Source organism: Chrysochloris asiatica, unplaced genomic scaffold, assembly GCF_000296735.1.
Source record: "Chrysochloris asiatica unplaced genomic scaffold, ChrAsi1.0 scaffold00062, whole genome shotgun sequence".
Lineage (NCBI taxonomy): Eukaryota > Metazoa > Chordata > Mammalia > Afrosoricida > Chrysochloridae > Chrysochloris > Chrysochloris asiatica.
This window is the reverse complement of record NW_006408580.1, coordinates 11106492-11132059: the sequence shown is the minus strand read 5'-3', so window position 1 is coordinate 11132059 and position 25568 is coordinate 11106492. Positions and strand designations below refer to the sequence as shown.

Sequence of the window (25568 nt, the reverse complement as noted above, 5' to 3'; positions counted from 1 at the left end):
ATAAGTTTTACATAACTGTTTTCCCCAAAATAATGGTAGCTTCATCTCCATTAGACGGAGTCATGATTGTGAGAATTGCTTGACTTTCATGAAGCTGGCAAAATAGGCTTGAAATGAACTTAGATGTCTTTCTAGTGACACCTATAGGTAACTTGACTACAACCCAGTGTTTCAAAATATACCCTGAATTAAGTAAAAATTTTACTTCAAGCATTTTCTTTTGATTAAATTCTTCACTTCATTCATAGAATCATACTGTGGTACTGTTCTTAAAGGGGGAATGCTTCTGTTTTGTAATTCTTGAAATAATCATATAAACTAGTAAGTGCATTGGCACTACTTAGTATAAGGGTAACAAACCAGTCATTGAAGTAGACTCCCATGGTATGGGGTTGGAAAATAGTGATTCATAGTTGTCATGTAAAATTAATGGAATTAATCTTTTGGGGGCGCTTATTTTCAATTGCCCCTTTTATTGAAGGATGGACAAAAGTTATAGTTCTATTATGAATGAAACCATTTTAATTTGTAACTAATAATTTAGATAGTAGAAACTTTTGATTACAACGAAGTTGAATTACCTAATTATATTGTTAAGTTCTTCTCGTTTCAGTCAAACTCAGCGAAGTCCCCATGTATTTTATCGTCATGACTTAATCAATCAACTTCAGCACAATCATGCCCTAGTAACTTTGGTAGCAGAAAACCTTGCAACTTACATGGAAAGCATGAGACTGTATGCTAGAGGTATGTATTGTAAGCTAACTATATAGGAAATAATAGAGTGACTTTCCTTCTCAGCCATTTTTTTGTTTTTATTATCTTCTCAATGAAAACATTATTTAAGATATACAAGAGAATTGATTTTATTTATTTGTTTTAAATAATGAGTTTACAGTCTACTTTCACTTCCAAATCTGAACATGAACTTCAGGCCAGCATTTGTCTTTCCTGCTCCCCTAATTTCTTAGGTATGTACTTGGCTCATTTTTAGTCTCTTTTTTCTGAATACTAATACTTTGTTTTTCAAGAAAACGTGACTAAAAATTCATTTATTTGAATCCTCTATTAATAGTTTTGGCTAGGTCTGTTTTTTACATATATTACAAATTTTCGACCATCCTCATGAGATTTTGACTTAATTAAAAATTCACAAAAATTGAGACAAGTGACTACAGGATTTATGGTGTTCTCATTGGCTCTGAGAATTTGAAATTGTTTAAATGTGTTGGGGTAAAGTTTCCTAAGATTTCAACAGTGTTTGAGCACCTGCCACATATGGAGCCCAGTTTCAATACTATTTTGCACTCTTGACAGTTATATCAGAGTCTGTGGTGGAGCAGAAATATGTTCTTTAGTACATGCTCTTTTTCTATGTCATGTTCATAGGCCAGTAATAAAATCTGCCCTGAAGGGCCAAATTTGTTCCCAGAGTATAGAATAATTGAGCACAGTGGAGAACTGAAAATAACACTCATTAAACATAAATGAGTATGATTTAAACTACTCCTTGTGTTTGGGTCTGCAGAAGTCAATGTTCAAAGCTCCATTGCCACTGAGTCAGGTCTGACTCTTAGTGACCCTAAATAGGGTTTCTTTTTTTGGGAGCAGAAAGCATTTATCTGTCTCCTGTGAGTAGTTGGTGGATTTGCACTGCCAACTTTGTGTTTAGCAGTCCATTGCTTTATCTACAGTGCTATCAGGGTAGTGATCTTGTAGCACTTTAGTTCTATCTAAGCAGCACGACAGAATTGGGAAGGCATTATAGGCATGCAACCGTATGATTTATGTTTGCTATCAAATACAGCCAAAATCAGTATGAGAAATGAAGTTGCCATATGATACGAGGGATCTTTAAAAGGTTCCATTATCTTTTCATTCCATTTTTTCCATGAAGTGTTAAAAGCCCTCTTGTAGTATACTTTAGATCCTCAAACATTAAGGCTCAATGAAAATAACTCATATTCTTCATTATGCTTATATTCCTGGTGATACAAAGCCTTCACAGTTGCCAATTCAGACCTTCCCCCAAAGTTATTAGTGCCTTTGAGTCAGTTCTGACCCACAGTGATCCTGTATAGGATTTCCAAGGAGTAACTGGTAGATTTGAACCACTGACCTTGTGTTTCAAACCAACCTTGTAGTCGAGCGCTAAGGCTATAGCACCTCATGACGACCACCAGAATAGAGCCATCCAAATGGTATGTGCTCAATCTCAATTTCAATTTCATTGAATAGTGATAATTGAATATGTGTACTTTTCAGGCTCTCTTCTTTATATTTCTATTCTCACAAAGTAAAAGGTTTCAGATTGTCTTGGTTTAAAAATCTTGCTTGAATATGCTGTATGACCTTAGGCAAGTTCTTTATGCTGGACCCACCCACCCATTGACATTGAGTCTGAACTCGGAACAACCCTGTAGGATAGACAAGAGCTGCTTTATATGGTTTCCTAGTCTTTCCCCCAAGGAACAACTGGTGAGTTTGAGTTGCTGACCTTGAGGTTACCAGCCCAATTCTTACCCCATTACACCTTCATGTTAGAATGTGTAAGTGCCGATGAGTCCCTTTCAACTCATAGGGGACCCTGTATAGGGTTTCTGAGGAGCAGCTGATGGGTTTGAACTGCCGACCCTGTGGTTCTGAGTCCAGAGTTGATGCTACCTGGCAAATACTAAACGTTAGAATTTCTGGTATTAATATATTTTTCTAAATTCATTGACTTAATTATACCTTCTATTTCTCCTAACATAAGTAACGTTTTCCATCTGTAATAGAGTGCAGTCCTCTTGATAAATATTGATAAAGGTATACATATTTAAATATGGGAGAAATGTCACCCTTTTTTGCATGTGTTTTTATTTCTCTTTTGAAAAAATAAGTTTTTTTAGACTAGGAAAATTATATATTAAACTTCATGACATCAAATTACTTATGTGGTACTATCAATTACTGTCATTTCTGAATTTGTAATTCTGAAGAAATTGATGGTCTGGGCCTTGTATAATTAAAATGTTGCATAGATCCCATTAAACAAGAAATATTATGGAGCCAGGTAATGTCAGCCTTCCACAGTTCACTGATGGTCTCAATTTCTGGTACCCATTTTAGATGCCTTAAGCATTTGTCCTTGCCTATATTTCGTCTCCACTAGCATTTTCAGCTTTGAAAAAAAAATTTCCTCAGTAGCATGGTCAGCTGATTTCACTTCTTTAATGTTCTGTCAGAGGAATGAATTTACTCAATTCTTTCCAACTTTTACTCATAGTCACACTGCTGTTGTGTTCATGCACTGGTGCCGTCCATGCCATTCTTTCTATAAGAAGTTTTTATATGTGCATGCAATAGAACAAACCAATGATCAGTTTTCACTCAATTCATTGGAAGGATATAATCACGATTTATTTCCTGGTTTCTGTGTCAGTTGAGGGGGGATCAGTTGCGTTCATTTTTTAGATCACGATATTGGATTTTGTGGTTCCTTGTTGTTAAGTGCCGTCGAGTCGATTCCGACCCATAGCGACCCTGTGTAGGGTTTCCGATGAGCAGCTGGTGAGCTTGAACCACCGATCTTGCAGTTCAAACAGCTTTGCAGTCTGGCGTATTAACCCACAGCGCCACATGAGGACTCTTGTGGTTCCTTAGGACTGCCAATTTTCATCATTTCTTCCCATTTTCTCTTACATCCAACACTGGCAGATTTTAGAAACATTTTCCAGAAAAAAATGATTCCTTCATGAGTGTTATTTAGCAGCAATTCTGCTAGACTTGCGATTCTGGGCTAGACTTGCTCAGTGCATCTGACTCATTTCCACAAAATTACAAACCACTATGACATTGGTGTGGGTTCTTTGTGATTAAAAGCAAATTAAGCTACTAGTGTCCCATTTTATTCTGTTTATAGCGCTTTGGAATAATGGCTGTTTTTAGGCTAAGGATAGAGAGAGAGGACTTTGAACATCTTACTCCAGAAAGTTTAAATCAGAATTCCAAAATCCACTGCCATTAAGTGAAATTCGATTCATAGTGAACCTCTATGTAGGGTTACAGGTACTAAATCTTAATGGGAGCAGGCAGCCTCATCTTTTTCCCACAGAGAGCTGCTCTGGTGGGTTGGAACTGCTGACCTTGAACTGAGCAGCCCAATGCCTAACCCACAGCACCACCCAGGGTTTCTTTATACAATGTATGGAGATGCTCAAAAAATTATGTTGACAAGGACATGAGAGTTAGCTCTCACTGGCCAAATGTGGATCCAGAGTGGCGATAGTAGTGGTGGTTATGTGACATAGAGTTGTTGGTGACTCATAGCGACCCTGCATAGGGTTTCCAAGGTTGTCAGTCTTTACGGGAGCAGAAGGCTTCATCTTTCTCTGGTGGGAATGCCTGGTAGTTTCGAATTGCTGACCTTGAAGGATAGCTGTCGGAAATGTTAACACTATGCTGCCAGAGCTCCTTGTGGTTCAGAGTAGCAAAATAAATAATGATTGTGCTTGAACCCATTTCAACAAAAAGCTCTCCTGATGAGACTCCACTTACCCACTGCCATTGAATTGATTTTATTAGTGATCCTACGTAACGTTTCCGAGGCTGTAAATCTTTATGGGAACAGAAAGCCTCTCTCTCTTCGTGGGGTGGCTGGTGGGTTCCAACTGCTAACCTGAGGTTAATAGCCACTATGCCACTAGGACTCCTTGCTAAAGGAGAATACGAATTGATAAAATTTAGAATATATGAAGGGGGAAAAAAAAGGGAGGTTTAGCTTGGAGTGCTAAAGTAAGATGCAGATATTCTCCCTAACAAAACAATCATTTAATAACAAAGCTCATTTAACTAGAAGAAATTATAAAAAACAATTTCTCTGAAAATGTCCTAATTGGGTACATTTCTTAAAAGAAATTTAGTAATTTTAGAGAAACAGCTATTCAAGGAAATCTTGAAACTCTACAGTGAAAGTGTATAGCATACAAGCTACTATACGTGGCTCCCTTCTACCCATTCTGAGCTCTGTTATATGCAAACTGTTTTGGGCTGATGGCAGCCAAGAAGAGGGTCCTTTCTATTCTATAGCTGTCAGTCTCCAATTATGATTTCACTTGATGAGTGACAGTCTACTAGTGTTTCTCATCCTTTCCAGTGTTGTATTGGAGCTCTATTCCCGATTGTCTCCGTTTAAAGCACCGACATGCTTTTACCCCACTTAGCTCTTACTTGAAGTAACTTGGTTCTAGACCGCTAATACTGGGGCCTCAACTACTCCCACCCTAGTTTGCTCATGGGTGGAGGACCCATGCTAGGAAAGACTATCTGAAAAAATTATGTGTGTGGCACTGTGGGATAATGTTTCAGACTGCAAAGTCGTTTAAACTGCAAGGTCGGTGGTTCAAGCTCACCAGCTGCTCCTTGGAAACCCTATACAGGGTCACCATGGGTCGGAATCGACTTGATGGCATTTAACAACAACAATCCTCCCTACTAGTACGTGCTTGTAGAGCCAGGGGTATCACTCCATGAGAGGTAGGTTTTGTAGCCACTCCCACTACTAAGCAGTGGAGATATGGTGAAAGAGCAATGAAGAGTGCTTGTATTATGACTCTGTGTACTAGTAGTAACAACTGAAACAGTACAGCAACCAGAAGTTATAACAGATCCAGATTTAAAAAATAATAAAAAGATAGCCATGAGCCCTCCGAAGATCATAGTCAGCTCTAGGTGTGAAGGAAGTCTGTGTTTAGGCTACAGCCACTCAAGATGCAAAGAGACCAGGATGTGGGCAAAGTTACACACATAAATGTAAGTGTAAATATCTAATTGTCAACTGGCCTTAAACATAATACAGACTTTGACTAATAAAGGTCTTAAGCTGTCCGACGGGTGAAAACACTGATGAGTAGACATATCAGAGGCTGCAGCAGTGGGCAGACTTTGTTCTACCTAGTCACTAAACAGTCAAGCGAAAAACAACCTGTGCTTTGGGGGTTAGGGTGTCATCTAGTTGATTATGATTCATAGCAACGCTATATAGGGTTTTTGAGTTTGAAACTCTTTACAGAAGAAGCTGTGAGTAGGAACTCCCAACCTTACTATAAACAATCCAGTGGTTATCTTATATTGCCACCAGTGTAGTGGGAAGCTTACTAGCAGGGTTTTACTATAGGTTTGAACTGGCAAAAAAAAAAAAAAAAAGAAAAAGGAACAGAGCCTCTGAGAAAAATGTAGGATGCTGTTAAGTGCACCAATATATATATAATGAGAGTAGCAGGACAGAAAAATAACTGAAAACTGACTAAATTTGACTAATAAAATATTAACCTACACATCCAACGAGCTTAGCATACCCTAAGTAGCGTCAATGCAGAGAAATATAAACACATCACACAGTCAAAGAGAAAAATCTGAAGGTGGTAATTGTGCTGGTGAGTTGATACCACTGACTCAGGCACCCTGTATAGGGTTTCTAAGGAGTAGCTGGTGGGTTTGAACTGCCTACATAATTTCAGTTCAAACCAACCTTGCGGTCCAGTGTTTATCTTATAGCACCATGCCTTTGGGCACAGGCCGAAGTAAGTTTAATAGCTAAGGATTCATTAGGTTTTTCTCAGAAACCCAATATAGGATCGCTATGAGTCAGGACTAACTTGACAGTTAATGACAACTCATTGAAATATTGACAGTCAGAAGGCATTAGGAAAACACACTGAAGTGCTGAGAGTGGAGGTGTAAGCTGCCAACTAAGAATCTCAAAGCCAGCAAAACTGTCTTTTATAAAGGCCACCCCCACCCTACCAGTAAAGAAAAATGAATATTTTTTTCTTGTGTGTGTGTGTGTGTGTGTGTGTAGAAGACTTGCCTTAAATGTAGGCAGTCCATTCATTGTCTGGGTAGCACAAACATTTTGTACTGAACAGTTAACTGGAAGGTAGGTGGTTTGCACTGTGCAAGTTAAACCTAGTAGTTAGCTTCTATGATGATTACAGTGAAGAAGACCCTAGGGATCTATCTCAGTTGTACTCTGTGACACATGGAGCTGCTGAGAGTTGGAATGGATGGACTCTACCACAAAGATTTTTGGTTCTTTTGGAATATAGAGTGAGGAAGAATGGTAAATTACTATGTACAGAGATGGTTTTGGGGTGGAGAAAAATATTGTAAATCTAGATTGTGTTAATGGGTATACAGTTATGACTATACTAAAAATTATTGAATTATACACTTTAAATGGAAATTTTATGGAAATTATCTTAAAGATGTTTTTTAAAAGTTGAACTTATTTCATATTGAGTTCTGTAAATGAATAACTTGCAGTTTATAATTACAAGTTTATGATAGCTTTATTATGGAAATTATCTCAAAGATGTTTTTTAAAAGTTGAACTTACTTCATATTGAGTTCTGAAAACGAATAACTTGCAGTTTATAATGACAAGTTTGTGATAGCTTTATTACTCTCAACCGCGGGGCATCACTTCTTCCCACCCGTTTTCATTTGATACCTGAATATTTAGTATCACTAATTATTTTATTCACATTGAAAATTTTGCTGCTGAGGCAACATACACACTGAAGGATGAACACTGGACTGCTAACCACAAGGTCGGCAGTTCAAACCCACCGGAAACTCCTTGGGTTGCTGTGTGTTGAAACTTCAGGGTTGCTGTGTGTTGGAACTGACTTGACTGCACTTAACAGGCAGAATGAGTATTTCTCCACAAATTACTTAATTAAGTAGAGTGAGAAAAATACTAGCTTTGCAGTGAAGAAGCCTGGTGGAAATCACCTTAACCAAATGATCAGTATTCAGTAGCATCATCTGTATTGCCACAAATGGACAAATTGTGCCTCCTGAGGTGGACATCATCATTTGATGGTGGTCTTGCCAAAATGCATAACCTGAATCTAATCATGAGGATGCATGTTGTTTTTACGTGCCGTTGAGTTGATTCCGACACATAGTGACACCCTCTGTAGGGTTTCCGAGGAGCAGCTGGTGAGCTTGAACCACCAAATTTGCAGTTCAAATGGCTTTGCAGTCTGGAGCATTACCACAGCGCCACACTAGGATTCCAAATGAAATCCTCGGTCTTTCTTGCCTGGTGGTATTTAAGTGCAGTGAAGTCAGTTCTGACTCATAGCGACCCTGCATAGGGTTTCCAAAGCTGTAAATCTTGTCAGGAGCAGAAAGCCTCATCTTTCTTCTGCGGAACTGCTGGTAGTGTCAAACTGCTGACCCTGAGATTAGCAGCCTGACTTGTAACCACTATGTGACCAGAGCATAGAGAAGCCTAATTTGAGGTACATAAACTGAATTGCTGCATGATTTTCAAAAAGGTCAAAAAGCAAATGATTTATTCAGATTTAAGAACGCTAAAAGGCATTTACATAACTAAAAGAAATGCATTCCTTTATTTAGTCTTGGGTTTGGAGAAAAAAGTATAAAGGGTTATAGAAAATTGATTAAACTTTAATATGGACTATGGATTAAATAATACGCTATATGGATATTTAGCAGTGTTTATTAAAGGCCTATTTTGGGGAGTCCTGGTGTGGCACAGCAGGCTGATTTGCTAGACTACAAGGTAAGTTAGAATCACCAGGTCAGTAGTTCAAACCCACTAGCTGCTCCTTGGAAACCATAGGGTCACTAGGGGTCAGAACTAACTTAATAGCACTTAAAGACACCAGAGGCATATTTGTGTTACAGAGTTAGAAGAGATTCTATTGGCATGTAGTTGGTAGATGCCTGTGATGCTGCTGGACAACCTACAATGAGCAGAACAGACCACTACAGTAAACAATTGTGTGACCCCAATGTCAGTAATGTACTTCTGAGAAACTCAGAGTTATAAAATACTATTCTAACAGGTTGATAACTTAACCATGGTTTTACAGGTGTTGGGGATGGCCTTCAAAAAGTTTGTGGAAAAATTGAATTAAAGGATAATGAAATTTTTTCCACAAACTTTTTTGAAGTCCCTTTGTTTAAGAAACTGTCCTGTTACGAGATTCGAAATAACACAATATTGAGTGTAAAGAGTCATTGTTTAGGGAAATGATGTTCATATACATATATGGTGACGAAGCAAATGGGGCAAAGTCTAGTCTAGTTGGGTGAATCTGGGTAAAGGTTATAGGGAAATTCTTGTATTAGTCTTGAAATTGTTCAAGGTTGACATTATTAAAAGTCACCACTAAAAATACCAAGTATGCAATCATTACATGAACTTGTTTTAGAAAAGGTAACTGAAGTCCACTGTTCAGTCAGGTGCTTCTAGAATGGTAGTCTGTGTAAGAAAGTTTGTATTTATTTAACATTTTCTCCAGTTTCTTAAGAAGTAGTTTCTTGAGAAATAGTGTCTGAGCTTTGATGAAATTGACTTTAATGGAAGTTGGCAATTCATATTTAGCATTGTTGACAGATGCTGTTGCATGTAGAACTAGGAAACAGTAACTCATAATACATGGATTCTTCTCTTCACCAAAGCATCAAAAGCGTGTATTTCTAAACATTGTCAAAGTTTCATTTCTAACCTCTCAAGAATTTGTTCAGAGAAGAACCTTCTCTCTGTTTTTTTAGGACTTAGCTTTACTTTTACTAGTTTCAAAGTGACTCACACATACAGCATAAATTACAAGGTTTTATTTTTAGTAGAATTCAGGTGGCTTTTTAACTGACTAAATTTCCTTTGATTAAAGTCAGTAGTGATGTCCATACATAAAAACTTTTGATTTTCTGTTTTTTTAATTTGCAGACCACGAAGATTATGATCCACAAACTGTGAGGCTGGGAAGCAGATACAGTCATGTTCAAGAAGTCCAAGAACGGCTTAACTTCCTTAGGTATGTTTCAAACAATTAGTGTGGTTCTCTTTAAGACACAAATAAGGAATGCAGACTGGAGAATTGTGAGGCAGACTGATCCCATAAAGATTTACAGTCAGAAACCCTATAATCATTACTTATGGGTTGGAATCCACTCCGTAGCACTGGGTTTGGTTGGTATATTTGCTTATAGGTCTATTTTGGGTGGTCTTTTTTGTCTTTGAAGTTAAATGGTTCCCCCCCCTCATTATTGCCTAAAAAGTCACGACATTTTCCTATGTGGGCATTATTAAATATTTTAAAATGGACTGAGTTTTCAACTGTTTTTAATACTTATATTTGAGGAAAGCGTATCCTATCCTTTATACTAAAATTATACTTGTTTAATGTAAACAGGTATGATTTTAGAGAAATTTTTAAATTTTATGTTGGACACAAATAAGTTATTGAACCATGTTGATATTTTTAAGGAAAGGGGGGGAGGGCAGTTCTTAGAAGGTTGCACCCCAGCAAGGTGATTTGAGTCCTAGTACTTTTTTTAATCCTTACAATAGTTGACAAAGTTAGGCTAAAAGTTTTTTGTTTTTGTTTTTTTTTAAACTTTATATTGTTTGAACCGACTCCACGGCACTTAACAACAACAACAGCAACATTGTGTATTGAGTGAAGGTTTTACATTCAACCAATCACAAGCTGATTCATCTCCCCTCCGTATAACAAGTTATGCCACTTCTCCCTGAAGTTCTTATTGTCATTCCATCCTTCGTCCCATCCATTCTCAACTTAGTCCTTAGGTAAATAAAAACATTATTTGTGATGGGGATAAGGAAAAGAGGTTGATTTCCATTAAGTTGAAGTTAAATGTAGTACAAAGCTAGGTTTACTCAGTAATATTTAGCCTTTAATGACTGCACTACATTTAGAGAGTCACAAAGATCATTACCATAATTTTGTGTGCTAAGTTTTTAATGAAAAACAGAACAGTATATTTGGACCATAAATATGCTCAGAGTAAATGTCCAGACTACGTCAGTACTTTGGGAAGTCTATTGTTATTTATTATTTTGATTTTTATTATGATTTCATTATATTGAGTCCTGATGTGGCACCTTAGGGTAAGCAAGGTAAGTTTGAACCACAAGGTAGGCTGTTAAAATTCACCAAGTCGCTCCCTTGGAAACCCCATACAGGGTCACTGAGTCAGACCTGACTTGGCGGCACTTTATAACAACAATTTATTATATCTTGGAGAATTTTCTCCGTGGCCCATTTTCATTATGCCCTTTTATTATTTTTTTTAAACTATGCTTATTTAAGGCAAAACTTAGGTATTTACATAATTATTTTAACTTGAATTCCAGCCACCAGATTTTAAGAAATTTCACGTTTATTTAAAGGGAAATATTTTACTTCTTGGTTTATTTCTTTAACCATGTGAATAGAAGAGCCTGCCTACCTAGATTGAGAATCAATGTCATAAAGAGCCATTGTTATTGGTTAGCTTGCGATGTATCCCTTAGGTTTACTAGAACAAGAAAGCATTTATACCTTTTTACTCTGTTAAAGTTAGGAGTCAGAGGACCTCTTCTAGACTGTATCCTATTTGTTTAGTGCTTATTGATATGATTTGTGGCACCTCACTGAAGGGAAAGAAACCTGCCATTTAATGCCTGTCATTACATTCAGTCATAGCAAAGTGTGGTAGGTATTATTCTCATTTGATTAATAAGAAATTCAAGATTCAGATTGGTTAAAATACCTGATAGAAGTCACATAGCCAGTATGTGATGGAGTTGAATACCTACGTAAGTCTTAATCTGAGTTCAGAAGGAGCCCTAGCAGCATAGTGAATCACTAGCTAGACTGTTAACTGCAAGATCAGTAGTTCAAAATGTACCAGTCTTCCCAGGAGAAAGATGAGGCTTTCTGTTCCCATAGTGATGTACAGCCTTGGAAATCGTGTACAGGGTCGCTATGAATCAGAACCATTGCCATTACTATCACCATTGAAGTCTATGTTCTTTTCATTAGACTATGATGTTTCAAACTTACCTTGGAGTCTTAGGGCTCGTGAGGGAGGTTCCTTGAAGGTTTCTGAACAAAAACCAATTCATCTCTAGTTTCTTCTCTTTTCATTCTCCCTTGTTCTAACAACTAGGGCAGCTACACTTTCCTGTTATACTTGTATGAGATTTTGGTTTGAAGAAGGATTTCACTGTCACCTTTCAAAAAAAAAAAAAAAATAATTTAAAACTTTAAAAAGTAAAGTGCATTCTATCACACCATACCAGAGTTTTCTTTTCCCTAAATTTAATATTAGGTAAAGGAGCTCTGGAGTCCTGGTGTGGCGCTATGGGTTAATGCGCCAGACTGCAAAGCCATTTGAACTGCAAGGCTGGCCGGGCGGGGCGGTTCAAGCTCACCAGCTGCTCTACGGGTCTTCTCTGTTAATGGTCCTAGAGACCTCTGCTCCTAGACTGGAGAGTTAATCACTCCCTTCCTTGCTACAAAACATGTACCTTTACATTTCCAACCCTCACAATCAGTCCTGATAACAATTCTTCACTATTGTATCACAAGTGACCCATCTGCATTTCATTTCATCAGCTCCGCCTAGACAGATTGGATAGTACTCACTGGAGATTCTGCCTTCCTCCATGCCCTCTGGCTCTAGGTTCCCTCTTGAAAGCTTGTAAGCCAGTCACTTCTTGGCTTTGTAGTTGTCGTCCCCCACCCCACGTTTGGGTATCCAATGTTCAAGTTGCCCATCTCTGAAGAGACAAGTTTTTTTGAAATAGCTTTTTAAAATCTGTACTTAAAATGTATTGGGAGATAAATGTATTATGTTGCTGTTGTGAAAGTGCCGTCAAGTTGATTCTGACCCTGTAAGTCAGCACATTAACCCACAGCACCACACCAGGACTCCAAATTATTATTATATACATAACCAAATAGATTGCACTTAAGCTTCAAATTTTGCAGATCCTAATGTCTAAATTTTTGGTTTTTCTTAAGATTTTTATTGAAAGATGGGCAACTCTGGCTCTGTGCTCCTCAAGCAAAGCAAATATGGAAGTGCTTAGCTGAGAATGCAGTCTACCTTTGTGATCGTGAAGCTTGTTTTAAGTGGTATTCCAAGTTGATGGGGGATGAACCAGACTTGGATCCTGATATTAACAAGGACTTCTTTGAAAGTAATGTGCTTCAACTTGATCCGTCCCTACTAACTGAAAATGGAATGAAATGTTTTGAGCGATTCTTCAAAGCTGTGAATTGTCGAGAAGGAAAACTAGTAGCAAAAAGAAGAGCCTATATGATGGATGATTTGGAGTTAATTGGTTTAGACTACCTTTGGAGGGTGAGAGAAAGTTAAAATGCTATATCTGATCTATATTCTCAAACATGTAATGAACCAGAATTTTGTATAGGAATTATATATTTTTCTCTGATTCTCATCCCAGGATTTTGGAGTTGTAATTGTTTCTTTTTGTGACATTTGCCAATGGAAACACACTTTCCCTGGTGCTCTTGTTCTTTTGGAAGTTATTGTTTCCTCCTATTTTCATTCAATGTCAATTTCTTTTTCTTCTATGTTAATGTAAACTTTAGGTTAAGTCTACATTTACGTCTATTTTAGGAGACAGAAGAGATGACTTGCTTTAGAAAGGATTATGTGTATATTCTTTGAAGTGGCAGTGAGGATGTAAAATATTATGTTTTATTTAAGTCTTATGTCTCATTTGATATTCTGAAGTCTGACCTGCTATATAGTTTATATTGGTTTTTAGATATATTTGTCTGCAAACAGAAAATAGATCGAGGTGTTTACTAATTAAATCAGTGGCCTCTTTAAACTTTTTCAAACCGTAGAAATACTAAAAAAATCAAAGTATACATAATATTAAATGTTATAAAACTACTTGAAATGAGAAAGAAAGGCCTGATTTTTTTTTGCTGTAAGAGACTGGCTCTAAAACACCTTTAAAAGGTAATGGTGGTGGATAGGATTTTCAGCATTATTATTTATTACCATTATTGAATAGCACTGATTTAATTAGATGAGTTATGGAGGTCTGTAGAAATGGGGAGAGATAAACCTTTATGCTAAACTTAATTTCATCTAGTCTCAATTCTTTTTAACTAATGTTAATATTTGAATGCTTTACAACTTGATTACCAAGTTAGTTGTTCAATTGCAGAGTATAATGATACTGGTCAAAGTCTATTTTATGTGTGTAAAATACTTGTTTCCTTCTTTAAATTACTTTATTCGAAGACTTGGGTTTTATATGTATTATTCTTTTGGTCTGTTTTCCTTAATTTGATAATTATACCTTAATTTACTAACTACTTAAAATAACAGGATATGGTTTCTATTTAAGTTTCGTTCCCAATTAACAAATTTCTTGAAAGGTGGTAACACTTCAATCTTTTTGAACCTAGGTTGTGATTCAAAGCAATGATGATATTGCTAGCAGAGCTATTGATCTCCTTAAAGAGATATACACAAACCTTGGTCCACGGTTACAAGTCAACCAGGTGAGGATTGAGATGTATTTACACAAATCAGAATTCTGATTGAAAGAATAGTTTTGGCTTAAAAAAATTTTTTTTCTTGAACAATTAACTAGAAATTGTTTTTTCTTAGCTTTAATTAAGAATATATGTAAACCATTTAGTCCATATTTTCCTTTTAAAAATTAACTGACTAAATGAATCTTCCCTTAATATTTATCTTGATGCAGTTGGGATTGTGTATGTTGAAATGGTTTTGTTCTACTCGATTTGATACTGACACCTGATCCTGAAGTTCATCTCTGGCCTCTTTTTAATAAACATTTTTATATTGTAGATTATTAGTGTAAAAATAATAATACTCATTTTACGCTACCCTTAATTTTGCATTTGAAAGAAATGTTTACTGTTTTTAATTTGGTCCATCCTTTATAGGTGGTCATCCATGAAGATTTCATTCAGTCTTGTTTTGATCGTTTGAAAGCATCCTATGACACGTTGTGTGTTTTGGATGGTGATAAAGACAGTATTAATTGTGCTAGACAGGAAGCTGTCCGAATGGTTCGAGTATTAACTGTTTTAAGGGAATATATAAATGAGTGTGACAGCGATTATCATGAGGAAAGAACAATTCTACCCATGTCAAGGTTTGTGATTTTATCTACTGTTGCAAATTCTCACTGGTTTGCTGTTTTCCTAGCCATGTGATTAAAAAAATGGTGTATAGGTAAACGAGTGAAAAAAATTTTCATTTTTAGGAAATGTTGTCCTGCTCATTATTAAAATATTTGCAGCTTACTGATTTTTTAATAATAGACCACTTTTCCCCATGATATTTTTTTGGGGGGAGGGGGGGGGCAGTGCATTCTCATTCATGAAATCTAGTTTTCCCTTTTACTTTTCATTTTCTTCATTGAAAAATGTCTTAAGGGTCACATTAATATTTTGCAATTTTCAACACTTCGTATAATCAGGCTGGAGAATAGTTGGAAAGAACTCTTATAAGCTGCTGTGGCAAATACTCAGTATAGCAGGGCATATTTCTAAATGGTCTGCTAAAATTTCTCTTATTGGGGAGCCATTTAGTAATTTAAAATTGAATTTATTTTTATAGCTTAAAGATGTTGTGGTGTGTCTCTGTAAGATAAGCTCTGCACTGCTAATTGAAAGGTTGGCAGTGCAAACCCAACGGCCATTCCTTGGAAGACTTATATAGCAATGGTTGCTATATAGCATGAATGATAAAGTGTTAATAATATTTTTTCAAGAGATCTCTTAGTTTACTATGAAGTTATATAAAGTTCTTAAAAATATGATTTGTATTTCCTATCTTAACCTGTATGAAAGATTATATATATATATATATAATGCCAACAGAAGTATCATTTTAGGATTAATTTTGATAATAAACTTTTTTTTGAAATTCTCAAACTAAAGTTTATCTTCCACATTTAAAAGTAGTCTTAGCAAATTTAACTTCTAGCACATGTTACTCATGTCTCTGGGTTAAGTGTAACTAGGTACCTAATTTTCTGCAACAATAGGTACAAGAGTATGACACAAATGGATATGTTGTTTTCAAGATTACTTCTATTATTTGTAGTTCAATGGAACAAAAAAAAAAAAGTAACTTTTGAAATGTGAATAACATCAATAATTTCCTCTAGTTTAATATAAAATACATAGTATCAATATTTAAGTTTTCTAAATTTGATGGTGTTCTTTTTTTCCCCCCCAGAGCTTTTCGTGGTAAACACCTCTCTTTTATAGTTCGATTTCCAAACCAGGGCAGACAGGTTGATGACTTGGACATATGGTCTCATACAAATGATACAATTGGTTCAGTACGACGTTGTATTCTTAATCGTATTAAGGCCAATGTGGCTCATACAAAAATTGAGCTGTTTGTTGGTGGTGAGCTGATAGATTCTGCAGATGATAGAAAGCTAATTGGACAATTAAACTTAAAAGATAAATCGGTAAGTCTATATATAATCATCATTTTACAAGAAAGTAAACCTGAGGGTATTTTTTTATGTGTTCAGTAAATGCTGATGTTAGGTGTCTTGATAATAATAATAAGTTAAAACAGGAACTATGACACCTAGTGTGAATAAATGATAGTTTACTCAAGAGACCTTTAGTTTTGCATTCATTCTATCGTATATCGTTTCATTGTCATGGTTCCAATCCCCTCATGCATCATCAACCGACCAAAGGGTATACCCTACAAACCCGCCCCCTCTCCCCCCAGCCTTTAGCACACAGTCCCTCTCCCTCTCTGGATCCAAAGTCCCCAGCCACTTCATCACTCCACGGCATCGTCTCTGCCTCTATCTCAGGCATCGCTGCTTCTCTGGGTAGGGTCCCGCTCTTGGCTTTTCTCCGTTGATGCTCCTAGAGACCTCCGCTCCTAGACTGGAGAGTTAATCACTCCCTTCCTTGCTATAAAACGTCTGCCTTTACATTTCCAACCCTCACAATCAGTCCTGATAACAATTATTCACTATTGTATCACAAGTGACCCTTCTGCATTTCGTTTCATCAGCTCCGCCTAGACAGATGGGATAGTACTCACTGGAGATTATGCCTTCCTCCATGCCCCCTGGCTTTAGGTTCCCTCTTGAAAGCTTGTAAGCCAGTCACTTCTTGCCTTTGTAGTGTTCCTCCCCCCCCCACCCACCCCCATTTTGGGTATCCAATGTCCAAGTTGCCCATCTCTGTCTACTCTGTGTGTGGAGGGGGTGGGAATGATGCTTGCTGTAAGGATTTGTTCCCTCTTTTGAGTTACTGCATCCATAGGTGTAGGTCAAGTTCATCAAATTGTATCAGATTACTCTTTTTTTTTCCTCTTCTTTATTTTCCTGCTTGAGCTCTGATCATCCAGTCATTGAGGCCAGGTCAAGTGGGTACCATCTGCAAGTGTGGGTGTTCTTGTGCCTATGCCCTCTTCCTATCAGCTGGTAGCTTCACTCTCCACTCTAGTCCTCTGTGACCACGCCACTGACTCTGGGCTCAAGAGTCCCCAGGTCTCCCCACACTGCTGGCCAAACAGGTATCCACCCGGGTCCACAGAAGCCCACCAAACATTGTAGGGCTTCGCTTGCCGCTTCATTGCTGCTTTTACCCCACTTTCCCCTATCGGTGATGCGTTTGGTCACCAATCAGAGCGTGTATTTCTGTTGCATCTTAGTCTTGGAAGGGTTAGTCAACACTTTTAAATACATTTCTATACTTACAATAGTGTTTGTGTGCATTTTCTCCTGTCTTTGATGCTTTTATAATGTGTCATTTTCAGCTAATTACAGCCAAACTTACCCAAATAAGTTCCAATATGCCTTCAAGTCCTGATAGCTCTTCTGATTCCTCAACTGGCTCTCCTGGAAACCATGGTAATCATTACAGTGATGGTCCCAATCCAGAAGTGGAAAGCTGTTTGCCTGGGGTGGTGAGTAGATATAGTATTCAAGGCTTTGTACTTAATTTGGGAATAGAAAACTATACAAGGTACAATTGTTGTTTTGATTCTCCCTTGAATGGCTTAATAATGAGGCAATATACCAAATTACCCAAGCAAGTTCAGAATTGATCTGTCGGGGGGGGGGGGGGGGGGGGGGGGGGGGGGGGGGGGGGGGGGGGGGAACTATTTTGAAATTTAAAACAGCATTTCTTACTGTATAATGTGTTTTCATAGAAATAATCAGTTTTAGCAGGCGAATCATGGTATTCTTGAACATATAAATTGAGACAAATACCACCATAAAATCTGTTCTCCCTTTAGAACTCTTTCTGTAAGGAAAAGATCTATGTACGTTCTTTTCTGTCAGTAACACATCTTGTATCTAAAGAAACAGCAACTTCTCATTCCCTTCCCCTCTCAATAATTACAATCCCTGCAATAATACCAGCCATTCCAATGTGACAAGGATTTGACTCCCTTTGACAATTGAATTAAGAATTCAGCTAGTAGGAGGTATGGCAGCTTTTTTTATGTACAGACTCTTCTTAAGTACTGTGTATGAGATACATTATTTAGCAAAACCATGTAAGAGCTACCACAAATAAATGGCAATTGCTTGGATGATACATTCACACTGTATGATGAAAGGTTAGTAAAGGTGAGAATATGAGGAAGGCAGACCATTTCAAAGAGCAAAAGTATAGAGATTAAATAAATTTCAGGGTTTTTTTGTATGTGTGGACAAGGAAGTAATTTACAAGTAAACATTTTGTGTTCTAGATAATGTCACTGCATCCCAGGTACATCTCTTTCCTTTGGCAAGTTGCAGACTTGGGTAGCAGTCTAAATATGCCACCTCTTAGAGATGGAGCAAGAATACTTATGAAACTTATGCCACCAGGTAAGAGTTTTTTGTCTTTTGAGACTTTGATATAAAGTATAGGCTAGATAATAAAGAGGTACATATTAGTAAATTGTGGGATGTTAACAAATTCTGGGACATACTGTGTGCTGTAGTCTACAGCAGATTGGCAAACTATAGCCCACAGGCAACCCTTGTGGTTTTTGTACAGCCCAAGAAACCAAGGATATTTTCCTATATAACCAAATAATCATGTAAATCAGGAAATTAACATTGATACAGTGTTGTTGTTAGGGCTGAGTCAGTTCCAACTTACAGTGACCCTGTATAGGGTTTCTGAGCAGCAGCTGGTGGGTTTGAACTTCAGACTTTGTGGTTCGCAGTTCAGTGCTAATCATAGAGCGCCATACCATTTATACGTTATAACTGTCTAATCATCAGACCCCATCCAAGGTTCTCTAATAATGTCCTTTAGAGTTGCCCCCCCTAAAAATAAAAAATAAATTTCAGTTCAAAACCAAACATTGTATTTAGTTTGCATTAGATTATTTTATTTAGTTCCTTTCTGGAATTATTCCAGTCGTTGATGTTCATGAATTTAATGCCTTGGGAGATTATAGTTTAGTTACTTAGTAGACTGTCCCCTCAATTCAGACTTATCTGTTGCATCATACTTATATTCTGGCATGAATCTGTAGACAGAATACTTGTCAGGTGATGTGCATTTTCAGTTGATCTGTATTGACTCACAGCTTCTTGTCATACCAATCTTTTTGTTAGTAGTCCAGCACTTAAATATTTGTGCCACCTAGGGGCTGTTTCCTTTTTTTCTCTGTTGTTGTTGAGTGCTGTCATGTTGGTTCTGATTCATACCAACCCTGTATGACTTTTCTGAGAGCGGCTGTTAGGTTTGAACTTCTGCCCTGTGATTTACCTGTCCAGTGCTTATCCTTTTGTGACACAACAGGGCTCTTTTCTTCCCAGGTCTGTCTTAGTTAATTTATAATATGGTGATGCTACCAGATGATGAGAGTGACTACTGCCTAGCTCAAACAGAAAACATGAGAGATTACTTTTTTATATACTTTAGATAATCAAAGTAGATTAACTAAATTTGAAACCACAACTTCCAAAAAGTCAAGTGGTGATTGTTTTCCAATAGAAAAAGTTATACTTAGGCTTTGGAATCAAATGGACTTGAGTTCAAAGCCTCCTTCTCCTAGTTGTTCTGTGACCTTGTTGTTGTTGTTAAGTAGTGTGGAGTCGTTTCCAAGTCATAGTGACTTTACACAGGGTTTCCGAAGCTGCAAATCTTTATGGGAGCAGAAAGCCTCATCTTTCTCCTGCGGAACAGCTGGTAGTTTTGAACTGCCGACCTTGAGGTTAGCAGCCTGATTCGTAACCACTACGCAACCAGAGCTCCTTGTTCCGTGACCTTAGACATAGGTCAGTCTGAATTTTCAGAGTGTCCTTCTCTGTAAAACTGGGCTAATGATTTTGTAGACTTGTGGGTATTGAATGAGATGATGTGTGGGAAATCCCCAGTTTCATAGCTGCCACTTAATGTAGTATGCTAAACCACTCTCAAGATGGCTGTTTTTTATGTGTTTGCACAAATGTGTGCTCACACACATACTCAGTTCTAAAAGAAATGCGTTCTAAGTAAAGGAAACTGCAAATTTAATGCTTTGGAGTCAATTCCAATTTATAGCAACCCCTGCTTAATAGTTTCTGAGGCTGTAAATCTTTATCAGGAGCATACCACCTCATCATATTCCTGGTGGGTTTGAACTCCCGACCTTGCTGTTAGCAGCCTAACCTACAGCACCTCCAGGGCTCCTTTAAGAAAAGGTCGTGGTTATAAATTCTGTTCCTGGTGGTTGTAAAATTTGGGTGTAGTCATTTGAATAGCATATATGTATTTAAAAGTCATTAATCACTCACTAACTTTGCCTGTTTTGATTATTATTTTTTACCTGAAGTCAAAAGTGCCTCCATTTTTGATCTGATGTTAAACGTTTAACTTCAGCGGTCTTTTCTGTGGGTAATCAGTCTTCAGTAACCCACATTATGCACAGGTATCCTGTCTTTGTTATAATATCTAACACTTGACCTAATAGAATGAGTTGCATTTCCCTTTAAGAACTCCACTTTCTTGAGTCTGTAAAACTAATATCTTTGAGATATACCAAGCTCTGTTTTTAAGTTCTTTGCCTTTAAACCTCTAATAGCACCCTTATGAAGAAATCACTATGTTTATTTCTGTTTTAAAGAGGGGAAAATGGAGGCACAGAAAGATGAAGTTACTTGACCCAGGGTCACAGTTTAAATGGAAGTGGTAAGATTCAAATGCAAGGCAGTTGGGCTCCAAATTTTATACTGGTCACTATTTTCATACTGTCTAATAAGTACTGCTTAAGCTTTTTGTTGGTGTGAAGTCTGTTTTGATTCATGGTGAGCCTTTTGTCCTACTCTGTCATAATGACGTTTTGAGTCCATTGTGGATATTCTGTCCGGGTTTTCCCTTTTCTCACTATGCCTCTAACTTGATACCAAACATAATGTCCTTTTGCAGCAGTTGGTTTTTCCTTTTTTTTTTTTTTTTTTGGTCTGAAGAGAGATTGTTTCATTCTGTTGACTTTCCAGTATATTCCGTATTCTTCACTAGCACACCACAGTTAGAATTATCAGTTGTTCTTCAGTCTCTCTTGACCATTATCCAGTTTTTGTATGCACATAAGAATTTTCAAATTGACATCTTTGCTTTTTAAAACTTTATTGAGGGTTTTTTGCAGCAGATCTGCTCAGTGCAGTACATCCTTCATTTTCTTGACTGTTGGCTTTCATAAACATTAATTGTGGATCTGAGCAAAATTAAATCCTTAACAACTTCAGTCTTTTTTTTTCATTATGATATTTATTGGTCCAGTTGTAAATGATTTTTGTTTTTACATTAAGGTGTAATCCATACTAAAGGCTATAATTTTGGATCTTCATCAGTAAGTGTTGAAATTCAATAGCAATTCAGGTTGCTAATGAATTGTCTTTTTCCAATCCTGATGCAGACTTCTTGATATAGTCAGGTTTCTCAGATTATTTGTTGTTAGAGGGTTATTGATAGCCTAAATTTTCTCTTATTTTATGGAATAAGCATGTATATAATTAGGGACCTGAAATCATTTAGTTGGTGGTATTTGGTGTAATCAAGTCAGTTTTACTCATAGCAACCGATTGTGACAGTACAAGTGCCCCAATAGGGTTTTCTAGGTTGTAGAACCATCACCCTGTTTACCCCCTAAAGCTGAAATGGTCCATACCCCTTTGATGAACAAACTGTCACCCAATAGCATTGAAATTAGCTGATTGCTTACAGCTGCTTTTTTCAAGCTCTTGTTTCTTTTCTCTTTATTTGGCCTCCATTCTTCACTTAGAATATTTTAAAACCAAGCAACACATTTTCAAATATAACTGGTAAGAGTATGAATTGGCTTGTTTTTAGCGGGTAACTTGGTGTCAAAAGTCTTAGACTTAACAGCTCTTTGTGCTTGCAGGATTTTTTTTCGTGGTGAAATAATTAAAAACATTCAGCTGCAACGATCTTCATTCTTTAAAAAACAAAGCCCAAAACTGGAAATGAACTAAATGCCCAATGTTGTGTTGATTTTGACTTATAGTGACCCTGTATAGGGTTTCCAAGGAAACTGTGGGTTTGCAATGCTAACCTTGTGGTTCACAGTCCAGTGCTGATTCTATAGGGCCACACCAAGAGTCCCAATAATAGGGATTAAATTAGTATACTAGTAAAGTAGCTTACTATTATTTTAATCGTCCATACAAAAGATGTTAGAAGATGGTTGTTTATGAAGATAGGATATTTCAGTTAGTTAAGCGGTTGTTAAGTGTCATGAGTCAGTTCTCTGAGGCTTTAAATGTTGTATGCGGGAGTAAAAACCCTCATCTGTCTCCCGCATTGTTGCATTTTTTTTGTTAAGTGCCATTGAGTCGGTTCTGATTCATAGTCACCATATATAGGGGTTTCCAAGGAGCGGCTGGTGGGTTTGAACCATCGGCCTTGCCGTTTAAGCTGACACTGTGATCCAGTGCTTTATTCTACAGCACCAACCAGGACCCCACACTAGTTGCGTTATATAGCTATACTTTTTTAGAGGAGAGAAAACCAACTCAAATTATATATTATTTGATAAGATGTTTTTATAATTCCGGTAGACTAACTTTAACAATTATAGTCTTATTAAAGTTAATCTACCCCTAATGAAGTTAGGTCTATTTTCAATTACTTTTGTTTTCTTTTCCAAAAGAAGCTTCTGCTTGAAAAAAATGGGGAGGGGGGGGTGTAATATTTTTAATAGAGGGCAATTGCCTTGGAAATTACTTGATTATGAGAGTAAATTCCTAAAGTAGATACACTATTATTAAATTTGAGTATCTGGTAGCAAATGATTTAATTGTAGCAAGAAATTACATTGTTTTGTTTTTTTCTTTTTTCACTCTAATTTTAAAACTTATTCGTGTTTTAGTATTTCCCCTGACAAAAGGAGAAATATGAACCTGGTTATTTTAAAGTGGACATTTAGATGCTATTTATTATTTTTGATGCTTGTTTTTTTAAATTCACCACTAACTATGGGTAGTGCTAACTCCTTCAGAAAAGTATGTTATGTTACGGGGTCATGCCAGGCAAACAGTAGTGAGTGTGGTGAGAAGTGCTAGTATTGTGTCGTTCCCCCCCCCCCCCCTTTTTTTTTTTTTTTTTCTGAAAAATTTCCTCCTTTTGCAGTGTTCTATGTTTTTCGTTTCTGGTTGATGAGGTACGCATGTTGGTTTAAAGGTCTTTGAGTAGGAGATTGCTTCTTTCATGATTGGAAATAGAGTCCTGGTTGATTTTTGCCAATCCCTAACTTGCGAAGTTAGAGCCTAGGATTTCACAGAATTGTTTCGTATTAAAATAATCTTCGGAATATGAAATGTTAAAACATTATTACCACGTGAATTACATTTTTTTTTCATTAGAGCATGTCTCTTTTTTCTTACAGATAGCACAACAATAGAAAAACTAAGAGCTATTTGTTTAGACCACGCAAAGCTTGGAGATAGCAGCCTTAGCCCATCTCTTGACTCACTTTTCTTTGGGCCTTCAGCCTCACAAGTGCTATACTTAACAGAGGTTGGTGTTTTTCCTTTTGGCTTTCAATGTTTTAAACTTTGACTTAAGATTATAATGCAGGATTGTGAAATGGTCAAGAAGTTCTCAGCAGGTGATGATAGAGAAAAATAGAAGTTACAAAAATTATCAAACCTTTTAATACTGTTTTTTTGCTCCTTCTTTCTCCAGGTAGTCTATGCTTTGTTAATGCCTGCTGGTGCACCTCTGGCTGATGACTCCTCTGACTTTCAGTTTCATTTCTTGAAAAGTGGTGGCCTACCCCTTGTCCTGAGTATGCTAACAAGAAACAACTTCCTACCAAATGCGGATATGGAAACTCGAAGGGGTGCCTACCTCAATGGTCTTAAAATAGCCAAACTGTTGCTGACTGCCATTGGCTATGGCCATGTTCACGCTGTGGCAGAAGCTTGTCATCCAGGTGCAGAAGGCGTGAATCCCATGACATCGGTAATAACACAGTTTAAAAAAATCTTATTACCATAGTAAATATTAATTTTGAAAGTTAACCTCAGCTTCTCTTAAGTTATAGCATTCAAGGTTTATTAAAAATATTTAAAGTTCCTTTCCAGTGGCATCTTATTTTAGAGATTGGCTCATATTAAAGTATTGATATTTAAAGTTCAAAGACTTTTTACTGACTACTAATTTGAGAAGGCAGATTTCTCTTTAAGTCCTATTGGATGTTCAGATTTTTTATGCCCCCCCCAAAAAAACACAGGTATGAATCTTCTCATTAGCTCCTATTGGGGAGGTATATAAAGTCACAGATGGGAGAAAACGATATCTGATTGATTTAGTCTGTTGCTAGCCTCTTTTTCCACCACTGGCTTAACTTCCAGTTCTGAGCTTATTCTGACACTCTTTGCTGTGGTATCATCTCTGATCCACATCATACCAGAATTCAGTACATTTTAAGAGTGCTGAAGCTGTGCCTTTAATTGCTAAAGTTTGAGTTCTTTTATATATATCATAAGTGACAGTTTTATCAGTTACTGATAGAAGATGATGTTATGTGGGAAACACATGTTCTTTAAAAATTGCTTAGGTCCTAATCAGGGAGATTGTATTCGACTTTGTGTGTTTATTATGGTGTGAATAATTGTTCATTGTTTTAGGTGTGATACTGATTGATATTGTGGTGTGATACTGATGTTTTTTGTTTTGTTTTTTCATTTTAAAAAACATTTAATTGTGAATTGACTGAAGGTTTACAGAGCAGATCATCATTTTACATTCAACAGATCATATAATTTGCTTCATTACGTGGTTGCAATCCCTCCAAACAGCATTTTCCTCTATTCACTTTTTTTTGGTGTAAAAGTATTCACTTTATTTATTTATTTTTAATGTTTTATTGTGAATTGTGTGATAGTCTACATGGGAGAACATCAGCTTTACATTCATTCCATCATCCATCATTTCATTGGCATAGTTATCATCCTGTCCATGCATCCTCACCCAACCAAGGGGTGTACCCTGTAAACCTTCACCACCACCACCCCCCCCACACACACACACAGTCCGTAGCCCCATTCCATCTCCTGATCCCGAGCCCCCAGCCCCACCATCTCTTGACGTTGTCTTCTCTGCCTCCATCCCAGGCCTCACTGCCTCTCTGGGTAGGATTCCACTCTTCGCTCTTCTCCATTGATGGTCCCAGGGTCCTCCGCTCCTAGACTGATAAGTTAATCACTCCCCTCTTTGCTACAAAATGTCCATCTTTAGATT

General features: G+C 37.1%; 1 protein-coding gene across 2 annotated transcripts in view; it reads left to right on the top strand.

Moving 5' to 3' along the window:
• USP9X (ubiquitin specific peptidase 9, X-linked) overlaps positions 1–25568 on the top strand; it is a 94335-nt gene that overhangs the window by 29837 nt on the left and 38930 nt on the right. For both annotated transcript variants that reach the window (XM_006864266.1, XM_006864267.1), the window contains exons 13-22: positions 614–747; positions 9749–9836; positions 12834–13176; positions 14262–14357; positions 14769–14980; positions 16072–16312; positions 17632–17781; positions 18574–18694; positions 23710–23840; positions 24009–24287. In XM_006864266.1, coding sequence (XP_006864328.1) covers positions 614–747; positions 9749–9836; positions 12834–13176; positions 14262–14357; positions 14769–14980; positions 16072–16312; positions 17632–17781; positions 18574–18694; positions 23710–23840; positions 24009–24287 — 1795 coding nt within the window. The remainder of the gene's footprint in view (positions 1–613; positions 748–9748; positions 9837–12833; positions 13177–14261; positions 14358–14768; positions 14981–16071; positions 16313–17631; positions 17782–18573; positions 18695–23709; positions 23841–24008; positions 24288–25568) is intronic.